The 21,722-nt window shown below is 43.2% G+C and overlaps 1 protein-coding gene across 1 annotated transcript in view; it reads left to right on the top strand.

Annotated features, from left to right (window-relative positions):
• The window catches only part of LOC131721030 (FYN-binding protein 1-like), a 53,435-nt gene that overhangs the window by 18,639 nt on the left and 13,074 nt on the right, over positions 1 to 21,722 (top strand). The window contains exons 3-7 of the mRNA XM_059013928.1: positions 4,289 to 4,385; positions 16,038 to 16,123; positions 17,613 to 17,650; positions 20,979 to 21,016; positions 21,408 to 21,540. Of these exons, the coding sequence (XP_058869911.1) occupies positions 4,289 to 4,385; positions 16,038 to 16,123; positions 17,613 to 17,650; positions 20,979 to 21,016; positions 21,408 to 21,540 (392 nt within the window). The remainder of the gene's footprint in view (positions 1 to 4,288; positions 4,386 to 16,037; positions 16,124 to 17,612; positions 17,651 to 20,978; positions 21,017 to 21,407; positions 21,541 to 21,722) is intronic.

Raw genomic sequence — 21,722 nt, 5'->3', positions numbered from 1 at the left:
GGAGCTCCCAGCCTGAGAACCGGGGCGGGGTGGTGTTACCCACTGGCTGCTGCGGTGTCGGACCGGGGCGGGGTGGTGTTACCCACTGGCTGCTGCGGTGTCGGACCGGACCGGGGTGGGGTGGTGTTACCCACGGGCTGCTGCGGTGTCAGACCGGGGCGGGGTGGTGTTACCCACTGGCTGCTGCGGTGTCGGACCGGACCGGGGTGGGGTGGTGTTATCCACAGGCTGCTGCGGTGTCAGACCGGGGCGGGGTGGTGTTACCCACTGGCTGCTGTGGTGTCGGACCGGACCGGGGTGGGGTGGTGTTATCCACGGGCTGCTGCGGTGTCAGACCGGGGCGGGGTGGTGTTACCCACTGGCTGCTGCGGTGTCGGACCGGACCGGGGTGGGGTGGTGTTACCCAAGGGCTGCTGCGATGTCGGACCGGGGCGGGGTGGTGTTACCCATGGGCTGCTGCGATGTCGGACCGGGGCGGGGTGGTGTTACCCACGGGCTGCTGCGGTGTCGGACCGGGACAGGGTGGTGTTACCCATGGGCTGCTGCGGTGTCGGACCGGACAGGGGCGGGGTGGTGTTATCCACGGGCTGCTGCGATGTCGGTCCGGACGGGGGCAGGGTGGTGTTACCCACAGGCTGCTGCGGTGTCGGACCGGGACGGGGTGCTGTTACCCACGGGCTGCTGCTGTGTCGGACCAGGGCAGGGTGGTGTTACCCACGGGCTGCTGCGGTGTTGGACCGGGGCAGGGTGGTGTTACCCACGGGCTGCTGCGGTGTCGGACCGAGGTCTTGCGCGGCCATCCTCCCATCGAGCCCCTTCAGTGGGTCCTGTGTTCCAACCTGTTCCAACCGTGGTCTCAGTCTAGTGAGGGGAGACTGGACTGTAATTAAATCTTGCACCTTGCGGCATAGCGGAGGCTTTGAGCCGAACTTTTATTTGTAGTTTCTGAATTTTCTTTTGTTTTCTCTTATTATTTTTCCCTTTGGATTATAAATATTATTTGAAGTACAGGAGTCTCTACACCCAGGCTGGAATACCATTGCTGGTAGACCTCCCGGGCATCTCTGGTGCCACCCCACCGGGGTACAGAATAAAATAACCCTGGTGCACATGAGTGGCGCCTTCAATTACACCTGTCCGTCTCATGTGTGTTTAGTGAATTCCTTACACCCTCCCACAAACATTGATAAAGACTACATTAAAGCCCTGTAAATAGATTTGACAGATTTAATGATTTTTAGTGTTTTCAAAAATTATCTTGCATGTAAGCACTCTCCCGTCTGTGAGGTTATACAAAATGTTTAAACATAAAATGTGTGTTTAGAGGATAATAAAATGAAAAAAAAGTTTAGACAACACAACTTCCTATCGAAATGTTTGTCTACATTATTTACTAAACTTCTTTACTTCTGTTTTCTGGTTCACAGATTGTTCTTTGTATTGTTGAAATGTTGATAATGATCTTACAGTCTGTGTATTTGAATTCAATAAGTACTGATATATCTGTTTCCCTGCAGGACAGTCTCTTTGTTTTGTGTTCCTCAGTGTTTAGTTAGTGGGTCCCTATTCAAAAACGCTTTCAAAATATGTTTCAGATCAATGTTTGATCTTTGGTAAAATAAACAGGATTGTTATATTAAAAAAGTGATTTTATATTTTTGAATGGTATTACCCTAACCCTGAATCTTAACCTTATCAATATTAAATCTATATGCCCAGTTATCACATGTACTCTGTACTGTAGTTTCTAGTTCATATAAAGCATTGATTTTGTTGTCATATGAAACCATTGCAAAGGGAATAAAATATAAAGAACTGAAAACTGAGGACCAATGGTTATAGTCAGACATATAGCTAACTGCCTGTCTATATTAGAAATACTAAAGAAACCTTGTAAATTCAGTGAATTGGGCGGTGCGAGGCAGGCATCCTTGGGCGGTGCAAGGCAGGGCAGGAGCAGTCCTTCCCATGACGGTGGATGTGGAACCAGCAGGCATTCACCCTCTGCTGGTGGAGGTGGGAGGGGAAAGCAGTCCTCCCACGGCGGCTGAGGCGGAACCAGCAGGCATTCACCCTCTGCTGGTGGAGGTGGCGGAGGCAGAGGCAGCTCTTGCTGCTCTGCTCCTGGCGATGGTGGAGACAGAAGCAGCTCCTGCTGCTCTGCTCCTGGTGGTGGTGGAGACAGAGGCAGCTCCTGCTGCTCTGCTCCTGGTGGTGGTGGAGACAGAGGCAGCTCCTGCTGCTCTGCTCCTGGTGGTGGTGGAGACAGAGGCAGCTCCTGCTGCTCTGCTCCTAGTGCTGGAGACGGCAGCGATGGCTCCTCTCCCTCTGGCGCTGGAGAAAGCAGCGATGGCTCCTCTCCTTCTGGCGCTGGAGAAGGCAGCGATGACTCTTCTCCCTCTGGCGCTGGAGAAGGCAGCGATGACTCCTCTCCCTCTGGCGCTGGAGAAGGCAGCGATGACTCTTCTCCCTCTGGCACTGGAGAAGGCAGCAATGACTCTTCTCCCTCTGGCGCTGGAGAAGGCAGCGATGACTCTTCTCCCTCTGGCGCTCTCGACGGCAGCAATGGCTCCTCTCCCTCTGGCGCTGGAGAAGGCAGCGATGACTCCTCTCCCTCTGGCACTGGAGACAGCAGCGATGACTCCTCTCCCTCTGGCGCTGGAGAAGGCAGCGATGACTCCTCTCCCTCTGGCGCTGGAGACAGCAGCACTGGCTCCTCTCCCTCTGGCGCTGGAAACAGCAGCGGGGCCCCTCCCATATCTGCAGCCAGGTAGTTGAGCACCATGGCTGCGATGTCTGGGAGGGATGCTGGGTGGTGTTTCTGTTACCAGGCCTCCCAGCGCTCCCCATCTCTCGCCCACAGGAGGTTGATCACAGCAGGGAGGGCGACCATTATATCCCTCTCAGGCTCCGCCAGCCAGTCCCAGATCCCCTCAGAGGAGACAGGATTCTTCCACCTCGGAGGATGCGGGTCCTCTCTCACCCTTGCTGGATGCTCAGGCTCCTTCCTCTCCTGCCATGGAGAGGGTTGGTCCGGTGCTACGTGCCCGACCTCACCAACCGCGAAGTACCACTCCTCACCCTTCAAGCGGGTGAGGCAGACGTCCGCTGCGCCTCCTGCTGCTGTTGTTGTTGCTGCTGCTGCTGCTTTCTCCTCTGGCTACTTTTTCCCATTTTTTTTTTTCAAAAAAAATCACACAAAAAACACTTTGAAAAAAACGTCCTTATCCTTCCTGGTCCGACTGTTGGAGGCGTTTGTTTTGTCCCACGCAGGACACCATATGTGGCAGGCTGGCTTGCAGTAGTGACGTCACGGACCAGGAAGTACAGAAACCAAACAACAGTGGATGGGCGGTTGAAGCTGAATGCAATTGCATTCAGCGTATTTATTAACAAACAAAAGATTTAAACAAAACACAAAACAAAAAGACACAAGGGCCAGATGAATAAACAGACAAACATACATACTGCACACTTACATTTCAGTACATACAGACATACATACTGCACACTTACATTTCAAATACATACAGACATCATACTGCACACTTACATTTCAAATACATACAGACATCATACTGCACACTTACATTTCAAATACATACAGACATCATACTGCACACTTACATTTCAATACATACAGACATCATACTGCACACTTACATTTCAATACATACAGACATCATACTGCACACTTACATTTCAATACATACAGACATCATACTGCACACTTACATTTCAAATACATACAGACATACATACTGCACACTTACATTTCAATACATACAGACATCATACTGCACACTTACATTTCACATCTACATGCTGTGAATATGTGTTGGCTATGGAGATTAACTTTTTAATTCAAACTTCAGCCTTTATATCGCCTGCGAAGTGGATCTGGTGAAGGCAGACATACGTGTGTCACACATATTTTACAAAAAAAATATATAGAAAACTGCTTATCTGATTGACATGAACCTTGGTATTAACAATATTTAGTGTCATTTATTGAGTATCAGATTCTGGGGGTATCTGTATAGTATACATCTGTCCTTTTGTATGGCAAACTGCTTATCCCATTGTATTAACATTGTTGTCGTGGTTGGTCCCTTAGTTGTTTTTGTACTTCTGACATTTTTTTCGACTGTTATTGTATTTCAAATTGGTCTTTATAAATAGTCTGAGACAGATTGGGGATTATATTAATTGAGATGACATATATCAAATCTTTAACCAATGAAATCCCCAATTACTTTATCTCTCTCTCACTCTCTTTTTCTCACAGTGGCCAGCAAACCTCCACAGCCAGGATTCAACACTCCCCCAGCCCCGCTACGTCCTGGACTGAGGCCCAGCCCCTCCATGCCACAGCGCCCCCCACTGTGAGTACCATGCTTCTGATTCCCTGCCCTTGCCATACTGTAGGACTGTCAATACAGATACTTTGCAGATGCCATCAAAAAAGGAAACAGTTTTGATAGTACTACACTGAATAAAGGGGCTGGTTTATGATGCAAATGGACTCCTGGGGTAGTCTGTTATATATCAAATATTAGTAGGTGCTGGCTTGGGCAGGTGAATGCACACACTGATCCTGTTGATAATGTTACTGTATGAGGGGTCGCAGAGTGGTTTACCAGATAAAAGCATGGCCGCGTGGTGTGCAGAGGGAGTCATGAAGTCAGAGGAGTGCAGGTTCCTGGCTGTGCCGAAGTCTCTGGTCTTCACTGGGGATTCCACAGGGAGTACTGGGTCTGGCCCTAGGTTAGTGAGGCAAGCAGGGACTCCTCATCGTGTTACAGCTACTGGCCAGGCGCCTGTTGAACTGAAGTGTACACCAGCAGGGCTTGCTTTTATGCTCCAGGGGGCGGTAGCTCACTTACTTCTGCGCTCGAGTTTCTGGTGGACTAACTCCCACAAGAGAGGCAGGTTTATATAGGCTGGGAGATTGGCTTGATGAGGGCTTAATTAATCTATTAATTTTTTTAACCCTGTCAATCTAGTCACCTGCCCTCAACTCTGCTCACAGTGAAGCTAAAATGTCAGTGTAACAGGGGGAAGTGTTACGTGTGTGGGTCGTCACTGAACAGTACTGAGGCAGACACAGAGTATTGGGTGTTGACACGCCACACAGGTGTGCAGATTTAATCAACACAAGTGCTGACACTAGGGTACCAGCAATGATAGCCCTAGTACCACATTTAATAAAGAAAACAAAAGAAAACAAATCTAAAAATAAGTTTGCCACACTAAAAGAGACGTCCCACTCCAGGAACCTACTACTCTACGCTAACCCTCTCTATACACTGTTTGGGATCAGCCTCCCCTAAACTAAACTACTTTTGGGCTCCCGGAGTCACGGCCTCACGGCGACTCCTGCCTCTTCACAGGTCCACGGCTGGGCAATGCCTTCACAAGCACCGTCTTGCAGTTGAAGGGTTCCGTAGTAGTTAATCCTGCGGAGCAGACGCTCTCCTGAGTTGTGCTCGTGTGCAGGGGTAGAAGCTCCCGGGGTTAGTGCTGGCTCCATAGCTTCAGCTCCTGGGTTGTACGAGCCTGCAGCACAACATGAAACAAAACATAGCAATTTTTTGCTCAGTGCTCGTCTGTATTGCTATGGCCGTGCAGTAGCCTTGAGCTGTGACGCAAATGCTTTGGAGCTCCGTGCAGCCTCCCCGGGCACGCCCCCCAGCCAATCCGAACCTCCCAATCGGCTCAGCGCCGGGCAAGCCAACCTGCTCAACACGTCCCAGCTGCTTCCATAAGGCACACAGACTTCCAGTTGTGTCCTACCATATAGTCGGCCCATCCCTGTGTAGGGGTACCACCAACCTTACTTAGCGTCCTTCCTGTTCGGGAGGTAGACTTGCAGCTCAGATTCCTTCTCTCTCGTTCAGTGTCAACCACAACTGTGGGCAACAACCTCTCTCAGAAAGCCCATGGTCCAAGTCCCTATAACATCGGGAATACACTCTATCACAGGTGTTATAGACACATTTCCAGACACATGTGTCTGTAACACTTCCTAGTAGCTGATTCATTCCAGAAGTTTGTTAAGTCGGATCATAAAGGACCCAATGATTCAGCAGCAACACTATGGCTAGGGCGCTCACATTCCACCCCCTCACCACTCTGTGTGAAGAAGTGTCTTCTACCCTCTGTCCTGAGTCTCCACTGAATTTCCACTGGTTTCTTGCTTAAAGTATGAGCTAGCATTGACTGTGTCAACTCCTTTTAAGATTTTACTTCAATCAAGTCCCCCCTAATTCTTTTTTGGTCTAGGCTAATTAAATTCAGATCCCCATAGCGCATCCTTTCAGACCCTGGGATTAGTCTGGTTGCTCTTCGCTGAATCCTCTCCAGGGCCACAATATCCTTCTGGTACTGTGGTGACCAGAAGTGAGCACAATGTACTGCTGTGTGCATTATACAACCTATCACATCCTTGCTGCATTTGTTTTCTACACTTGCAAGCATTTTGTTTGCCTTTTGCAACTGATTGTAGCTTCAAAGACTTTTCAAAATGAAGTGTGTCTGCACAAATCTGAGCAGAACTGTTAAAATGGTACAGCATCTCAGAGACTGTGGGCTTGGGAAATGAATTTGAAAACTTTAGGGACTGCACCTAAAAAAACAGAAAAATTAACATCTCTTCCAAAATGAAAGATTGTGGTTTCTGCAAAGGTGTATTTTCTGTGGGTGGAGGTGCAAGGTTGAGCTGACTGTAACAATCAGGATTCACACCTCTTTATTAAATGTATTTCACTGCTTCTGCACTACATTGAGTCCAGTATATTCTATGGTTTTTTAATACTCACATGTTGCACATCAATAAGGAATGAGCTGTGAAGACTGAGGGGACTGAATTTATTTAGCCCAGAACATGGATTTAGGGGTGACCTCACTGAAGAACAACACAGAGACACGGACTGGAGGACACAGCTAGAAATAAAGTCAGACAGAGAAAAGGAGACACTTTGTCACACAGAGTGGTGAGGGTATGAAATGTGTTACCTAGCCATGTTGTTGATGCTGAATCACTGGGATCCTTTAAGACTTAACAACATTCTGTGATCAACCAGCAACTAGGAATCGACCATTTATTAATCTTCTTGTGTCTCACCAGTGCATTATATAACCTCATCATTACCTCCCTAGAGCGCTCTGCACTTTGTACTATATAACCAAGTATGCTGCTTCTCTACCATGGTTTGGCAGGCTTGGATTTTAAGCACATATGTTGATCAGTTGTTGAGTGTGTGAGTGGGTGAGTGGGTGTATGGGTAACAGATACGTCTCCATAGCCGTTGTGTTGCGAGTCGCACTGTTTGAGGTCTGATTGAGGAACATTTTGCAACGGGGTCTGAGTTTTTTGTGCATTGTGTTGATTTACAGGATGCTGTGTTTAGATCACAGTAATTGTATTCTTATTACAATACATTATCTGAAAAAGGATTTTGCTGTTCTGTTCATCTGTGTGGAAAATTCAGTTTCTAAACAAATTATCATTTTAACCTTAGGGATATTATGGCAGGGCTGAGGCCCTGAGCATCTAAACGTGTGTGTTTAGATGTGTGTGTGCGTGTGCGTGTTTGTGTATAAATAAAGTTTTGGATATTTGAATTTAAGTTTGGCAGGGATGATGTTAAAATCGCATTCCTGTGAAATCCACATGCAGAATGTGGCCAGGTGCTAACTGATGAACCGACTGTCAGTTGGACCTGGCCACATGGTACACAAGAGGAGCCAGCCCCTTCGTTCTGGGTGAGGTACTTTAGGGAGAGAGAGAGTAGTAGGTTGTGCACACAGTCCCTACACGTGGGCGTGGGCATGGGTGTGGGCCTGGGAGCTTCATTTCTTTTGTGTTTTATTTAATTGTACTGTGTTACGACACACAGTAACATTAGGTAAGACTTGCTGGAATGTTAGTTCTGTGTACTTTTAAAAGGGTCCTATCATGCGAGTGTGAGCTGATCAGCTGAGACAAACCCTGCTCAGTAATAAAATACACCAGACATACATAATACAATACAATCTCACTAAATAATTCATGTCATTGTAGCTAACAAAATAACCCCATAAACCTGACCTATTTTGTACTTCCATTACTAACACAGGTCTCAAATGTGCAGTTTTGAAATGTTCCTTTAAAACATAATGGGCATCATTCACTACCCAGTGGCAGGCAACCTAGTGCGTGGGGAAAAAAGTACCGCATTCATGTCATTTAAATATAATGAATAATGTTAATGAGTGGAAATGTATGCAAATCACCTCACAAAATACCATGAGGGAAGCATTTGATATGCAAACCATATTCACTTAAGGGCCTCAGTGTGTGTTAAAAGCACCGCTTATTGAAACCAGACAGTGTCACAGAACCAGCAGAAGAGCTGCACAGGAGAGCGAGAAAAAGAGTCAGGGAGAGAGTATTTCAGATCAGGCAGACGTAACTAGGGCTGTGTGAGGAGGAGGCATGGCCATCGCTAGCAAAAAGAACATAAGAACATAAGAAAGTTTACAAACGAGAGGAGGCCATTCAGCCAATCTTGCTCATTTGGTTGTTAGTAACTTATTGATCCCAGAATCTCATCAAGCAGCTTCTTGAAGGATCCCAGGGTGTCAGCTTCAACAACATTACTGGGGAGTTGGTTCCAGACCCTTACAATTCTCTGTGTAAAAAAGTGTCTCCTATTTTCTGTTTTGAATGCCCCTTTATCTAATCTCCATTTGTGACCCCTGGTCCTTGTTTCTTTTTTCAAGTCAAAAAAGTCCCCTGGGTCGACATTGTCTTTACCTTTTAGGATTTTGAATGTTTGAATCAGATCGCCGCGTAGTCTTCTTTGTTCAAGACTGAATAGATTCAATTCTTTTAGCCTGTCTGCATACGACATGCCTTTTAAACCCAGGATAATTCTGGTTGCTCTTCTTTGCACTCTTTCTAGAGCAGCAATATCCTTTTTGTAACGAGGTGACCAGAACTGAACACAATATTCTAGGTGAGGTCTTACTAATGCATTGTAAAGTTTTAACATTACATCCATTGATTTAAATTCAACACTTCTCACAATATATCCGAGCATCTTGTTGACCTTTTTTATAGCTTCCCCACATTGCCTAGATGAAGACATTTCTGAGTCAACATAAACTCCTAGGTCTTTTTCATAGTTCCCTTCTTCAATTTCAGTATCTCCCATATGATATTTATAATGCACATTTTTATTGCCTGCATGCAATACTTTACACTTTTCTCTATTAAATTTCATTTGCCATGTGTCTGCCCAGTTCTGAATGCTGTCTAGATCATTTTGAATGACCTTTGCTGCTGCAACAGTGTTTGCCACTCCTACTATTTTTGTGTCGTCTGCAAATTTAACAAGTTTGCTTACTATACCAGAATCTAAATCATTAATGTAGATTAGGAATAGCAGAGGACCTAATACTGATCCCTGTGGTACACCACTGGTTACCTCGCTCCATTTTGAGGTTTCTCCTCTAATCAGTACTTTCTGTTTTCTACATGTTAACCACTCCCTAATCCATGTGCATGCATTTCCTTGAATCCCTACTGCATTCAGTTTGAGAATTAATCTTTTATGCGGGACTTTGTCAAAAGCTTTCTGGAAATCTAAATAAACCATGTCATATGCTTTGCAGTTATCCATTTTCAATGTTGCATCCTCAAAAAAGTCAAGTAGGTTAGTTAGACACAATCTCCCTTTCCTAAAACTATGCTGACTGTCAACCAGGATATTGTTACCATAAAGGTAATTTTCCATTTTGGATCTTATTATAGTTTCCATAAGTTTACATGTAATAGAAGTCAGGCTTATTGGTCTGTAGTTACCTGGTTCGGTTTTGTCTCCCTTTTTGTGGATCGGTATTATGTTTGCAATTTTCCAGTCTGTCGGTACAACCCCTGTGTCAAGAGACTGTTGCATGATCTTGGTTAGCGGTTTGTAAATAACTTCTTTCATTTATTTGAGTACTATTGGGAGGATCTCATCCGGCCCAGGGGATTTGTTTATTTTAAGAGCTCCTAGTCCCTTAACACTTCTGCCTCTGTTATGCTAAAGTTATTTAAAATTAGATAGGAACAGGTTGACATGTGGGGCATGTTGTCTGTGTCATCCTTTGTAAAAACCTGTAAAAAGTAATCATTTAATATATTTGCTATTTTTTTCTTCATCTATGATTTTGCCATTTGTGTCTCTTAGACATTTAACCTCCTCTTTATCTCTATCTCTCTCTTGGCCTTTCTAACTTCCTTTTTGACTTGTGTTTGCAGTTCCAAGTACTCTTTCTGTGTACTTTGTTTTTGGTCCCTTTTAAACGCTCTGTAAGTGCCTTTTTTCGCTGAATATTTTTTTTAATTGATCTATTAAACCATTTTGGCCATTTTGTTTTAGATTTAGATTTGTCTACTTTTGGGATGTAATAGTTTTGCGCCTCTAGTACTACATTTTTAAAAAACAGCCATCCTTTTTCTGTGGATGTTTTCTCTATTTTACTCCAATCTACTTCTGTTAGTCTCTGTTTCATACCTTCTTAGTTTGCTTTTCTAAAATTGTAAACCTTAGCTTTAGTCATTACTTTTGGGGTTTTAAAAAATACTTCAAATGAGACCATGTTGTGGTCTGAGTTTGCCAATGGCTCTCTGACCTCTGTTTTAGTTATTCTGTCTTTGTTATTTGAAAAGACTAAATCAAGGCATGCCTCCCCTCTAGTCGGTGCCTTGACCAATTGCGTTAGGAAGCAGTCATTTGTCATTTCCACCATTTCAATTTCGTCCGTTGTGCTCCCCACCGGGTTCTCCCATTTTATACGGGTTAAGTTGAAATCCCCCATTAGTATGGCTTCTCCTTTTCTACACGCATTTCGAATGTCATTGTATAACAGATTATTTTGCTCAGTATCTGAATTTGCCGGTCTATAACATGCTCCTATTATTATGCCCTTTGCATTTTTGTCCATTTTTCTGACCCATATTGATTCTGCATTGTTTTCTTTGTCCTGATTTAACACCTGGACTTCAAGACTATTTCTTATGTATAGCGCTACCCCTCTGCCTCTTCTGTCCTGCCTGTCTTTCCTATACAGTGTGTACCCACTAATTTTATATTTGTCTCCATCACTCTCAGACAACCAGGTTTCTGTAACACCTATCACATCGTAGTTACTTGTTAGTGCAGTAGCTTCAAGTTCTAACATTTTGTTTCTGAGACTTCTAGCATTAAGATAAATACATTTAATAGTTGTCTTACACCACCTATATAGATAGTCCTTGTTGTGGAATGTGCTCCAATGTTCACGAAAGGTGAAGCCTTCCTGTGTGCACCACGATTTCAGCCATGCATTTTGATTTTGTATTTCCAGCTGTCCATATGGTCCTTTGCAAGGTGCCGGCAGTATCCCAGAAAATACCACAGTTTTGGTCTTATCTTTTGTTTATTTAGCAGACACCTTTATCCAAGGTGACTTACAGAGACTAGGGTATGTGAACTATGCATCATCTGCAGAGTTACTTACAATTACGTCTCTCACCCGAAAGACAGAGCACAAGGAGGTTAAGTGACTTGCTCAGGGTCACACAATGAGTCAGTGGCTGAGGTGGGATTTGAACCGGGGACCTCCTGGTTACAAGCCCTTTTCTTTAACCACTGGACCACACAGCCTCCCTTTTAATATGAGCACCTCGAGGTCGTGTCCTTGGTTGTTTTTTTGCATCATAAATGGTGATGCTCATGTAAAAATTCTACAGAAGACTCTGTTGGTTCGTAAAGTACAAGACTGTTGGTTTGCGTGTAACAGAGATTTGAAGGTTGAACAGTAAATACCAAGCAGTCATATAAATACTGCAGCTAGAGCTTGAAACCGAAGTTTGACCTCAGTAGAATGGCAGCTCTGGTTATGGCCCTGGGAGGAGGTAATAAATAGATACAGATTGAGCACAGAGATCATTCACAATATCAAGAATTTCACAGAAATCGTGTATTTGACTGCCTACCATGAAAAATATGCATTTTATTTCCTTACAGTATTTTACATTACTCTTCACCTCCCCAGGTGATGTCATACTTTTACAGCAGCTGTACACGGTCAGGCGTCAATGCCATGCATTTGGTTACTACGGCAACGGGGTCACACAAATACCGGCTTCACGATTGGTGAATTCCTCATACTGTACAATGACATAACATCCGAGTCAGAGGCGGGAAGTTTAAAATGGTTTGTGACAGGGATGGCTGAGTGGTCTGACGTCAGGCAGAAGCAGGAACAAAAATACTGACACCGGGGCAGTACTGCAGTTCAAAAAGGCTTGCGCCGTTTTTATTAAGCAAACACAAATAAAATAAATATTTAAACACAAAACACTGTGCTCACCGAGCAAAATAAAAGAGTAAACAAACACAAATCTCGAACACAAAATCAACAATAAATAATAAATAAACCATACAGGTCAGGCTGGGCAGTCGCTGTCACTGTTCCTGTATGCTATAATTTAGTTTCGTTTTCACACGATCGCTCTCGCTCTCTCCGCTCCTACAACACCCACCTCGAGCTGGAGAGCTGCAGGCTTTTTATAACAGGTGACCATCTCCCGATTAGCAACAAATTAAATCACCTAATTAATTCGGGAGATGGCCACCTTCTGCACTAGTTTTAATTATGTTGTGGATGGGGCTACCCATCCACGCTAAACAAAACAAATCGGCTACGCCGTCAAAATACAAACAATAAAACATATGGTGCCTGCTGACATAAATACAATAAATCATAATAAACAAAAAACAATAATCTGCACAGGGGCGGAGGGGACTCCGTTCTAAAAATAAACAAAACAATGTACAGGGCTGCTCGCCCTGTTACATGGTTGTTTAGCTATTGTTGATGTATTAGTTTGCAGTGTATGATTAATGTAATGTGTCTTTGGATCATCTAAGAAAAGATACTATTGATAAGCACTGTAATACAGCGTGTGTAAACCTGGTGCTGAATTCCGCGCGACCTGACAGCTTGCAAATAAATAATTTGGCTCGCTTTATTTGTGCATATTATTAGCTTCGTGAATAGAGCGACCGCTGCTTGATTTTTGCGTGCAGTGTGGCTTCCCCCTGCCACGCAGTAATTCTGCTCATTTACTGCAGATTAGAGAATGAGGACCAATGTCTGACACTACTTCAGTTTAAAGGACTTTCAGTTGTTCTGTCTTTTTCACAGGAAATATGAGAAACTTCCTGGATCATTTCACCTCAGCAGTGTTTTCTGGGTAAAACTAGTATGTTACCGGATGAAAGATGTCCTTCAACAGGGAAAGTAGCTGATTGGTTACTGACAGGAAGGAAGCCAGTGGGGACAATTTTATCATCAGGTGAAATGACCCAGGAAGTGCAAGATATACTATAAGCATGGCTAGTAAACAGAGCTTTCTTTACCGAGTGTAGTAGAAAATGTATGTTTGCTAAAATATTTGTATCTTTCAAAACTGCAGATCTGAGACACAATGAATGGATGTACATTGCAGTGAACTCTAGAATTGAGGGCCCCTGTTTTACACACTTCAATAGAATTCTAGAATTGCGGGCCCCTGTTTTACACTCTTCAATAGAATTCTAGAATTGAGGGCCCCTGTTTTACACTCTTCAATAGAATTCTAGAATTGAGGGCCCCTGTTTTACACACTTCAGTAGAATTCTAGAATTGAGGACCCCTGTTTTACACACTTCAGTAGAATTCTAGAATTGAGGACCCCTGTTTTACACACTTCAATAGAATTCTAGAATTGAGGGCCCCTGTTTTACACACTTCAATAGAATTCTAGGATTGAGGGCCCCTGTTTTACACACTTCAGTAGAATTCTGATATTTGACACCTGCTATCCGACTGAATGTTATAGTGTGGCTCGGATGATAGTATTTGGAATAGAAAGTGTGCTGTGTATATAAGAATGAGTCCACCACAGAGATCTATACAGCTCAAGTTGCTCTTTAATGGTAGTAACTAGGCAGAGCCTGTTTAAGTTAGAAATAGTAAAATAAACTGAATAAGTTAAATGACAAATATTTTTAATATAAGTCTTTTTAAATGTCTTCAGATGGTGGTATGGTTTTGATTTCACATACTCCCAGATTGTGTGAATGAATGGTTTCTTAAGTCGCTTTCTTAAGTCGCTTATGTGAGTGATAATTATCCACAAACGGGACACTAAGCTTGCAGGTTTCAGAGTGGCTAGTTAGTTACGCAGGCAAGAATGAAAAAGAGAAGAAAAAAAGTTAATAGTAAGAACTAAAAGTAAAAATCATAAAATAGATATGTGAGAATTAGGAGGGTATTTTAGGAGGATATTTGCTGGTGCAGTGGTGTTATACTGTTCAGTGCGAATGGGGTATCGGTTTGGTGTGCTATGATTGCTCTAGTTCTTCTTTCTCGGAGTGCTTTGGTAGCATGTAAGACTGATATGCATGCGTGCAGTTTGAAATGTTGCAGCAGCTTCTTTCCTTTGTATTTGCAAAAGCATGACTATAGGCATGCACCGGATGAACAGTGTAACGATCTCCAGCGTTACGCATAGCTCTACACACACACTTTATCTTTACATCTCTTTAAAGTCAGTTTGTTCAAAACAATCTATTTATTCATATGCTCAGTAGCTTTAAAAGTCATTTTAATTTATTTTTTTCACAATCATTCTAAGGGGTTGAGTCCTGTTTCTACAATATTGAGTTATTACAATTCTCTTTAAATCTGTCTTTGCCGGCTTTGAGCTGCTTTGAGCTTGTCTGGAGAATCCTAAGTGCCGGCACTCAGCAGCCTTCCTCTTTCAAACCCGCAAAGTGACTGTGGCTAACAAAATTACTGCATACACTCTCCCCATCAGAGACATCCATTCACTATAGAGGAGGTCTCAAATGTCCCGTTTTCAAAGAAACGTGTTGTAGAAAACAGTTTTTTTTCATTTTAAAACAATATCTGGTAATGCACTTGCTTGAATGAATCTTTTTTCTTTAGTCTGCGCTATCACAGTAATTTTACCTGGGAAGTGAAATTGTCCCCACCCCTTCAGGCCTTCTTTCCTGACAGTAGGCAAGGCAAGGCAAGGCTAAACTGGGAGCTTTATTTTACCTACTGTAGTACCAGATGTTTTAAAATGTAAATACAACACATGTTTGCTATTACGTGTGTTTCTTTCAAAACTGCACATTTGAGAGTTACAATGTGAGTGGAAGTCTACGACAGGCACGCTTTATGAAATGCTGAGAGGGAAGAGAAGAGCACCCCCTAGTGCCGTAGCTGGTTTTCCTGACCTTGCTCAGTTATTGAGCTGATGCAATCAGGCAAGTTGGTGTGGATAAAGACCTCTTAGACAAATCTCTTATTGGCAGGTATAATCTGCAGAGGCGAGAGTGTGGCTTTAGAAGCAAACTAGATCCAGGTGCATGGCTGGAGTCTGATGATAGATCCATTGTACTGTACACATCTTAATCATTTTAGCTAACAAAATAATTCCATACATCGTCCCTGTTTTGCACCTCTATAGCTTACATAGGTCTCAAATGTAAACTTTTTTTTTTTATTTTTAATTTGGAATTGCCAATTATTTTTCTTATTTTCTCCCCAATTTGGAACATATGATATAGCACACATGTTTTTTTTTCATTTTAAAGTCGTACTTTTGGTTAAAAGAAAGTTTTTGTGCCTTATTCTTAGGATATCTCTTGCACTGTCAATTCTTGAGTCATTTCACCTCCGCTCAACTATTTTGTTAGCTACAATTACTTGAAGGTGAGACAAATAATTCAATTAGTCTCACTCTCTAACCTTTAATCACACATTGATGATGCAAAAAGCCCTTGTGGGATACTGAACTAAGGCTACCTAAAATGGTTTTCAGCCGCTAGGCTTGTGGCTATGATCCCTGCTGAACTTTTAATAACCTGTGGGAAAAGAATACTTTCTTTATAACCCTTTTGCATTATACCTGTAAGTGACAGTTATTTCAGAATTCTCAACCAAGACTGTCTCTGATTTCACAGGCCTGAGGAAGAAGAGCAGGACACATACGACGACGTGGATTTCGTCCCGCCATTCCCTGCCCCCCCACCCCTGCCCGCCAAGCAAGGTACAGGACTGTGCTACTGACCCACAGAGTCACCGCCCCCCCCCCCCCCAACCATCAAGCAAGGTACAGAACTGTGCTACTGATCCACAGAGTCACCGCCCCCCCTGCCCGCCAAGCAAGGTACAGGACTGTGCTACTGACCCACAGAGTCACCCCCCCCCCCCCAGCCCCCCAACCATCAAGCAAGGTACAGGACTGTGCTACTGATCCACAGAGTCACCGCCCCCCCTGCCCGCCAAGCAAGGTACAGGACTGTGCTACTGACCCACAGAGTCACTGTCGTCCCCCCCCCCCCACCATCAAGCAAGGTACAGGACTGTGCTACTGACCCACAGAGTCACTGTCCCCCCACCCCCCACCATCAAGCAAGGTACAGGACTGTGCTACTGACCTGCAGTCAAGGGATCTCCCAGGCTTGCTGTTCATCACAGCTGGGGGGGAGTTCAATTACTCTATCATCAAGTTCTGAGTCATTTCTGACCCCCCCTCCTCCTTATCATCAACCACAATCACAGCCTTGTCTAGGCATGGAGTGGGCTTAGGTGCTCTTCCCAATGTTGTTGTCTACTTGACGTAGTTTCTTATAGTCTCCACTGAATTTCCACTTACTGTCTCCCTCCTCTGGTCTGGGTTTCTGTGCTGTGTTTGAAATAGTGTCTCGGGTGAAACACCTGACAGATTACGCTATTGAACACTACTGGCTGGAAACTGCTTTGTGTTGGCCATGCTCCTTTATTATCCTGCCCATCTAACATCCCTCAGATCAAGCCTGAACTCCAATCATTAACCCCCTTCACTAGTCTTCTCTAATGAGATCTCCCAAAGCAGCCTATCAAAATAGAACATGAAACCCACAGGGTTTTCTGAGTAGTACGAGCTCCAACCAATGAAGCTTCAAGGTGTTTAGGTAATTGCACGTAGAGGTGCACAATGATCTTAACTGTTCCATTAAGCCAGGCCTCCAAGGAGAACAGCATTGCACACACCCCTAACCCCTGATCTTATATCACAGAGAGAGCCAGGCCTCCAGGGAGAACAGCACTGCACACACCCCTAACCCCTGATCTTATATCACAGAGACAGCCAGGCCTCCAGGGAGAACAGCATTGCACACACCCCTAAAACCCTGATCTTATATCACAGAGACAGCCAGGCCTCCAGGGAGAACAGCACTGCACACACCCCTAACCCCTGATCTTATATCACAGAGACAGCCAGGCCTCCAGGGAGAACAGCATTGCACACACCCCTAACCCCTGATCTTATATCACAGAGACAGCAAATAGATCTTGGTCAACTTCCATAGCCTGGTGTCTATAATTAAAGTTGGCTTCAGTGAGTGGATTTGTTCCAGTACCATCTGTGTCCATCAACGCTTTACCCAGTTCCAGGGTTTTCTCCCAGTCTCTAGCCCAGGAGGACCTGCTACAGAACTGGTTGTTAGCTAATGAATCAAAATATGTTGAACTAAAAGTGCGTTTGTTTTCAGATTCCTGGAACAACCAAGGGTCTAATCAAGGAGATGAGGTAAGAATTCCCTTGTGATATCACTGTTAAAGTGCATGATACTAACCAAGTAATTCCAGTCAATCAGAGCTAATGTATTGCCACCATATAACAGTGTATACTGTTATTTAAATATGTTATTTAAATGGTCTGATTGTGGCAGTTGTGTGTGTGACATGCTATACAAATGTATTGTGGTTTGTTGTTTTTTTCTGCTATGTACTGTACAGTGCTTTGCGATACTTTTGTATAAAAAGCGCTATATAAATGCAATACATAAATAAATAAATACATGTTGCCTGGTGACAGGTTAGTGGTTGCACTCTGGTGTACCAGCTTGCGACCCAGTTGAACACAGGAATAATGAACCCACGACCCCAAATTATTCACTATTCGATATTTTAACTTAAATACTTAACCAATCAACTCCTCGTTTTTTTCAATAAATTCAGACAGAAGTAGAAAGATTTCCTAACGGCATTCTATCATTAGTTTCTGCCACAGTTGCAGCTTTTCCACCTTTTCCGTGCATTACTAAATGTAATTCGTTTAGGTAAGTGAATAAATCCGCAAGGTATGCCAGCTAAAGAAGCCAATTATTGTCATCAGTATAATCGGCAAGGGGTGCTTTTTTCAGTGAGGAATGAATGCACCCTTTTTGAAGCTCAAACAGATGCTGCAGCATCTTCCCATGGGAAAGCCAATGTATTTCAGTGTGCATTTAAAACAGCATGAATTTCATCAGACATGTTCTTACAGGCCAGAGCTCCACGGTGTAGAAAGCAAATTACTTTTAACTTTTCTGCAGCACTGGTGCCCAGGATTTCATGTCGATTCCCACTGGTAATATTAGTTACTCAGCAATTGTGTGCAGTTTTTTGCAGTATATGCATTGTAACCAGGTAGGACACATTCATCTCCTTCTCTGAGACAGTGATCGATTTTTTTCAAGAACGTTTGCTGTTCAGCTAATTGATCAGCTTCTGGATGCTGTGTCTCAAGATGCCATTTGGATGGCTTAAGGCTTCGTTAGCCAGTACTACACAACAAATGACACAATGAGTAGTCGGACCATCCTCGTTTCCAATGTAAGAAAAACCGAAGTTAATATAAGAAGTTAACCAAGATCATGCAACAGTCTCTTGACACAGGGGTTGTACTGACAGACTGGAGAATTGCAAACATAATACCGATCCACAAAAAGGGAGACAAAACCGAACCAGGTAACTACAGACCAATAAGCCTGACTTCTCTTATATGTAAACTTATGGAAACTGTAATAAGATCCAACATGGAAAATTACCTATATGGTAACAGTATCCTGTCAGCATGGTTTTAGGAAAGGGAGATCGTGTCTAATTAACCTACTTGACTTTCTTGAGGATGCAACATCGACAATGGATAATTGCAAAGCATATGACATGGTTTATTTAGATTTTCAGAAAGCTTTTGACAAAGTCCCGCATAAAAGATTAATCCTCAAACTGAACGCAGTAGGGATTCAAGGAAATGCATGCATATTAGGGAGTGGTTAACATGTAGAAAACAGAAAGTACTGATTAGAGGAGAAACCTCAAAATGGAGCGAGGTAACCAGTGGTGTACCACGGGGATCAGAATTAGGTCCTCTGCTATTCCTAATCTACATTCATGATTTAGATTCTGGTATAGTAAGCAAACTTGTTAAATTTGCAGATGACACAAAATAGGAAGAGCAAAGGTCATTCAAAATGATCTAAAAAGCATTCAGAACTGGGCAGACACATGGCAAATTACATTTAATAGAGAAAAGTGTAAGGTACTGCACGCAGGCAAAAAAAATGTGCATTATAAATATCATATGGGAGATACTGAAATTGAAGAAGGAATCTATGAAAAGACCTAGGAGTTTATGTTGACTCAGAAATGTCTTCATCTAGACAATGTGGGGAAGCTATAAAAAAAGGCCAACAATATGCTCGGATATATTGTGAAAAGTGTTGAATTTAAATCAAGGGAATTAATGTTAAAACTTTACAATGCATTAGTAAGACCTCATCTAGAATATTGTGTTCAGTTCTGGTCATCTCGATACAAAAAGGATATTGCTGCTCTAGAAAGAGTGCAAATAAGAGCAACCAGAATTATCCCGGGTTTAAAAGGCATGTCGTATGCAGACAGGCTAAAAGAATTGAATCTATTCAGTCTTGAACAAAGAAGACTACGCTGTGATCTGATTCAAGCATTCAAAATTCTAAAAGGTATTGACAGTGTCGACCCAGGGGACTTTTTCGACCTGAAAAAAGAAACAAGGACCAGGGGTCACAAATGGATATTAGATAAAGGGGCATTCAGAACAGAAAATAGGAGGCACTTTTTTACACAGAGAATTGTGAGGGTTTGGAACCAACTCCCCCATAATGTTGTTGAAGCTGACACCCTGGGATCCTTCAAGAAGCTTCTTGATGAGATTCTGGGATCAATAAGCTACTTACAACCAAACAAGCTCGTTTGTAAACTTTCTCATGTTCTTATGTTCTTATGTAATTATTATTATTATTTATTTCTTAGCAGACGCCCTTATCCAGGGCGACTTACAATTGTTACAAGATATCACATTATTTTTACATACAATTCCCCATTTATACAGTTGGGTATTTACTGGAGCAATCTAGGTAAAGTACCTTGCTCAAGGGTACAGCAGCAGTGTCCACCCATCTGGGATTGAACCCACAACCCTCCGGTCAAGAGTCCAGAGCCCTAACCACTACTCCACACTGCTGCCCTCTTCTGAGAATTTCTGAGAATTCTGAGAATTTCTTGTTTCTTTGAGCTGCAAGTAGGATTAGACATCTTTCGTTTTGCATCCATTTGAACACCTGTTTTCAAAATCACAAGTAAACGCAAATAAAATGTCCTCTTATGCATTATTTTCCGGTTCATATTTAAAGCAGAAGACTGGTGATAAAAAAAATACATTGTTTACATAATTACTGCTTATGATTTATATGCAAATTATATTTATTTTGAATATAAGCACAAGAAGTTGTATAGTGAAACAAAATCTTAATAGTGTGCACTAAACGTCATATTTTGTGGATTGTTTGACGACCCATCAGAAACCTTGCATTGACACGTATTTGGGTCGCGACCCCCACTTTGGGAAACGTTGCTCTAAACTTTCTAAGCTTCTGACTTTTAAAAAGTCCCTGGGATTTGATGACTGATACAGATATAAAAAGTGAACTTGAAGAAGAATACATTCGATGAGGGACTCTGATAATTCAGACCCATGCCAAGTTGCTTTTTAAAGATGAATATTCCCTGATCCAGCTGTTAATAAAACTGAGCGCATTGCTTTCTCTGTACAGGACAGCGATGGCAGTGAGATCTATGAAGAGGTTGACAGGTAAGGCTTTCATTGGCTTCATCTCATTGCAGGGTTACTGGGCCCTGTTCAGAAAGCTCTGAACTGCATATCCGATTGTGATGAAACAAAGTTATTAACAATATCTAAACCTGTATAGTATGGGGGCGTCTGTCTGTACAAACACACTGCCAGGCCACTTTATTAGGACCTGTCTGTGGGGCATCGCAGTGGTGTAGGGCATGTTCTCCTGGTACCCTTAGAAAACTTTACCAGTCATTTTGCAGTTTTCCCAGGCTTACCCATGGTATAAATTTACCATAGTTTACAATGGTTTTTAATATGCTTTACCATACCTTTATCAAAACCAAAGTTATTCTAATACACTCCATTTGTGAGCTTGTTAAACACTGTCCCTCTCCTCCTCCTTCAGCACAGAGACCCAGCATCACAAAACAGGAGACAACAAGAAGAGACAGAAGGAACTGAAGCGGCAGCAGGAGCTCGACAAGAAAGAAATGAAAGAGAGGCAGAAACGAGAAAGCGAGTTCAGGAAGAAATTCAAGGTAGAAAAGCACTCTGAATAACCATACCTTTCAAATCCTTCACTCAGTGGATGTATATTTGTAGCGTGTTAAGTTTCCTATCTTTGTTGGGATCCCTGAGTTGCTCACCGTCACGTGGTGTGCAGAGAGAGTCATACAGTCAGGAGAGCGTGGGTTCCTGGCTTTACAAAGTTGCCAGTCTT

This window comes from Acipenser ruthenus, chromosome 47 (genome assembly GCF_902713425.1).
Source record: "Acipenser ruthenus chromosome 47, fAciRut3.2 maternal haplotype, whole genome shotgun sequence".
Lineage (NCBI taxonomy): Eukaryota > Metazoa > Chordata > Actinopteri > Acipenseriformes > Acipenseridae > Acipenser > Acipenser ruthenus.
The sequence above is the reverse complement of the archived record's forward strand: the minus strand, read 5'-3'. Positions and strand labels throughout refer to the sequence as shown.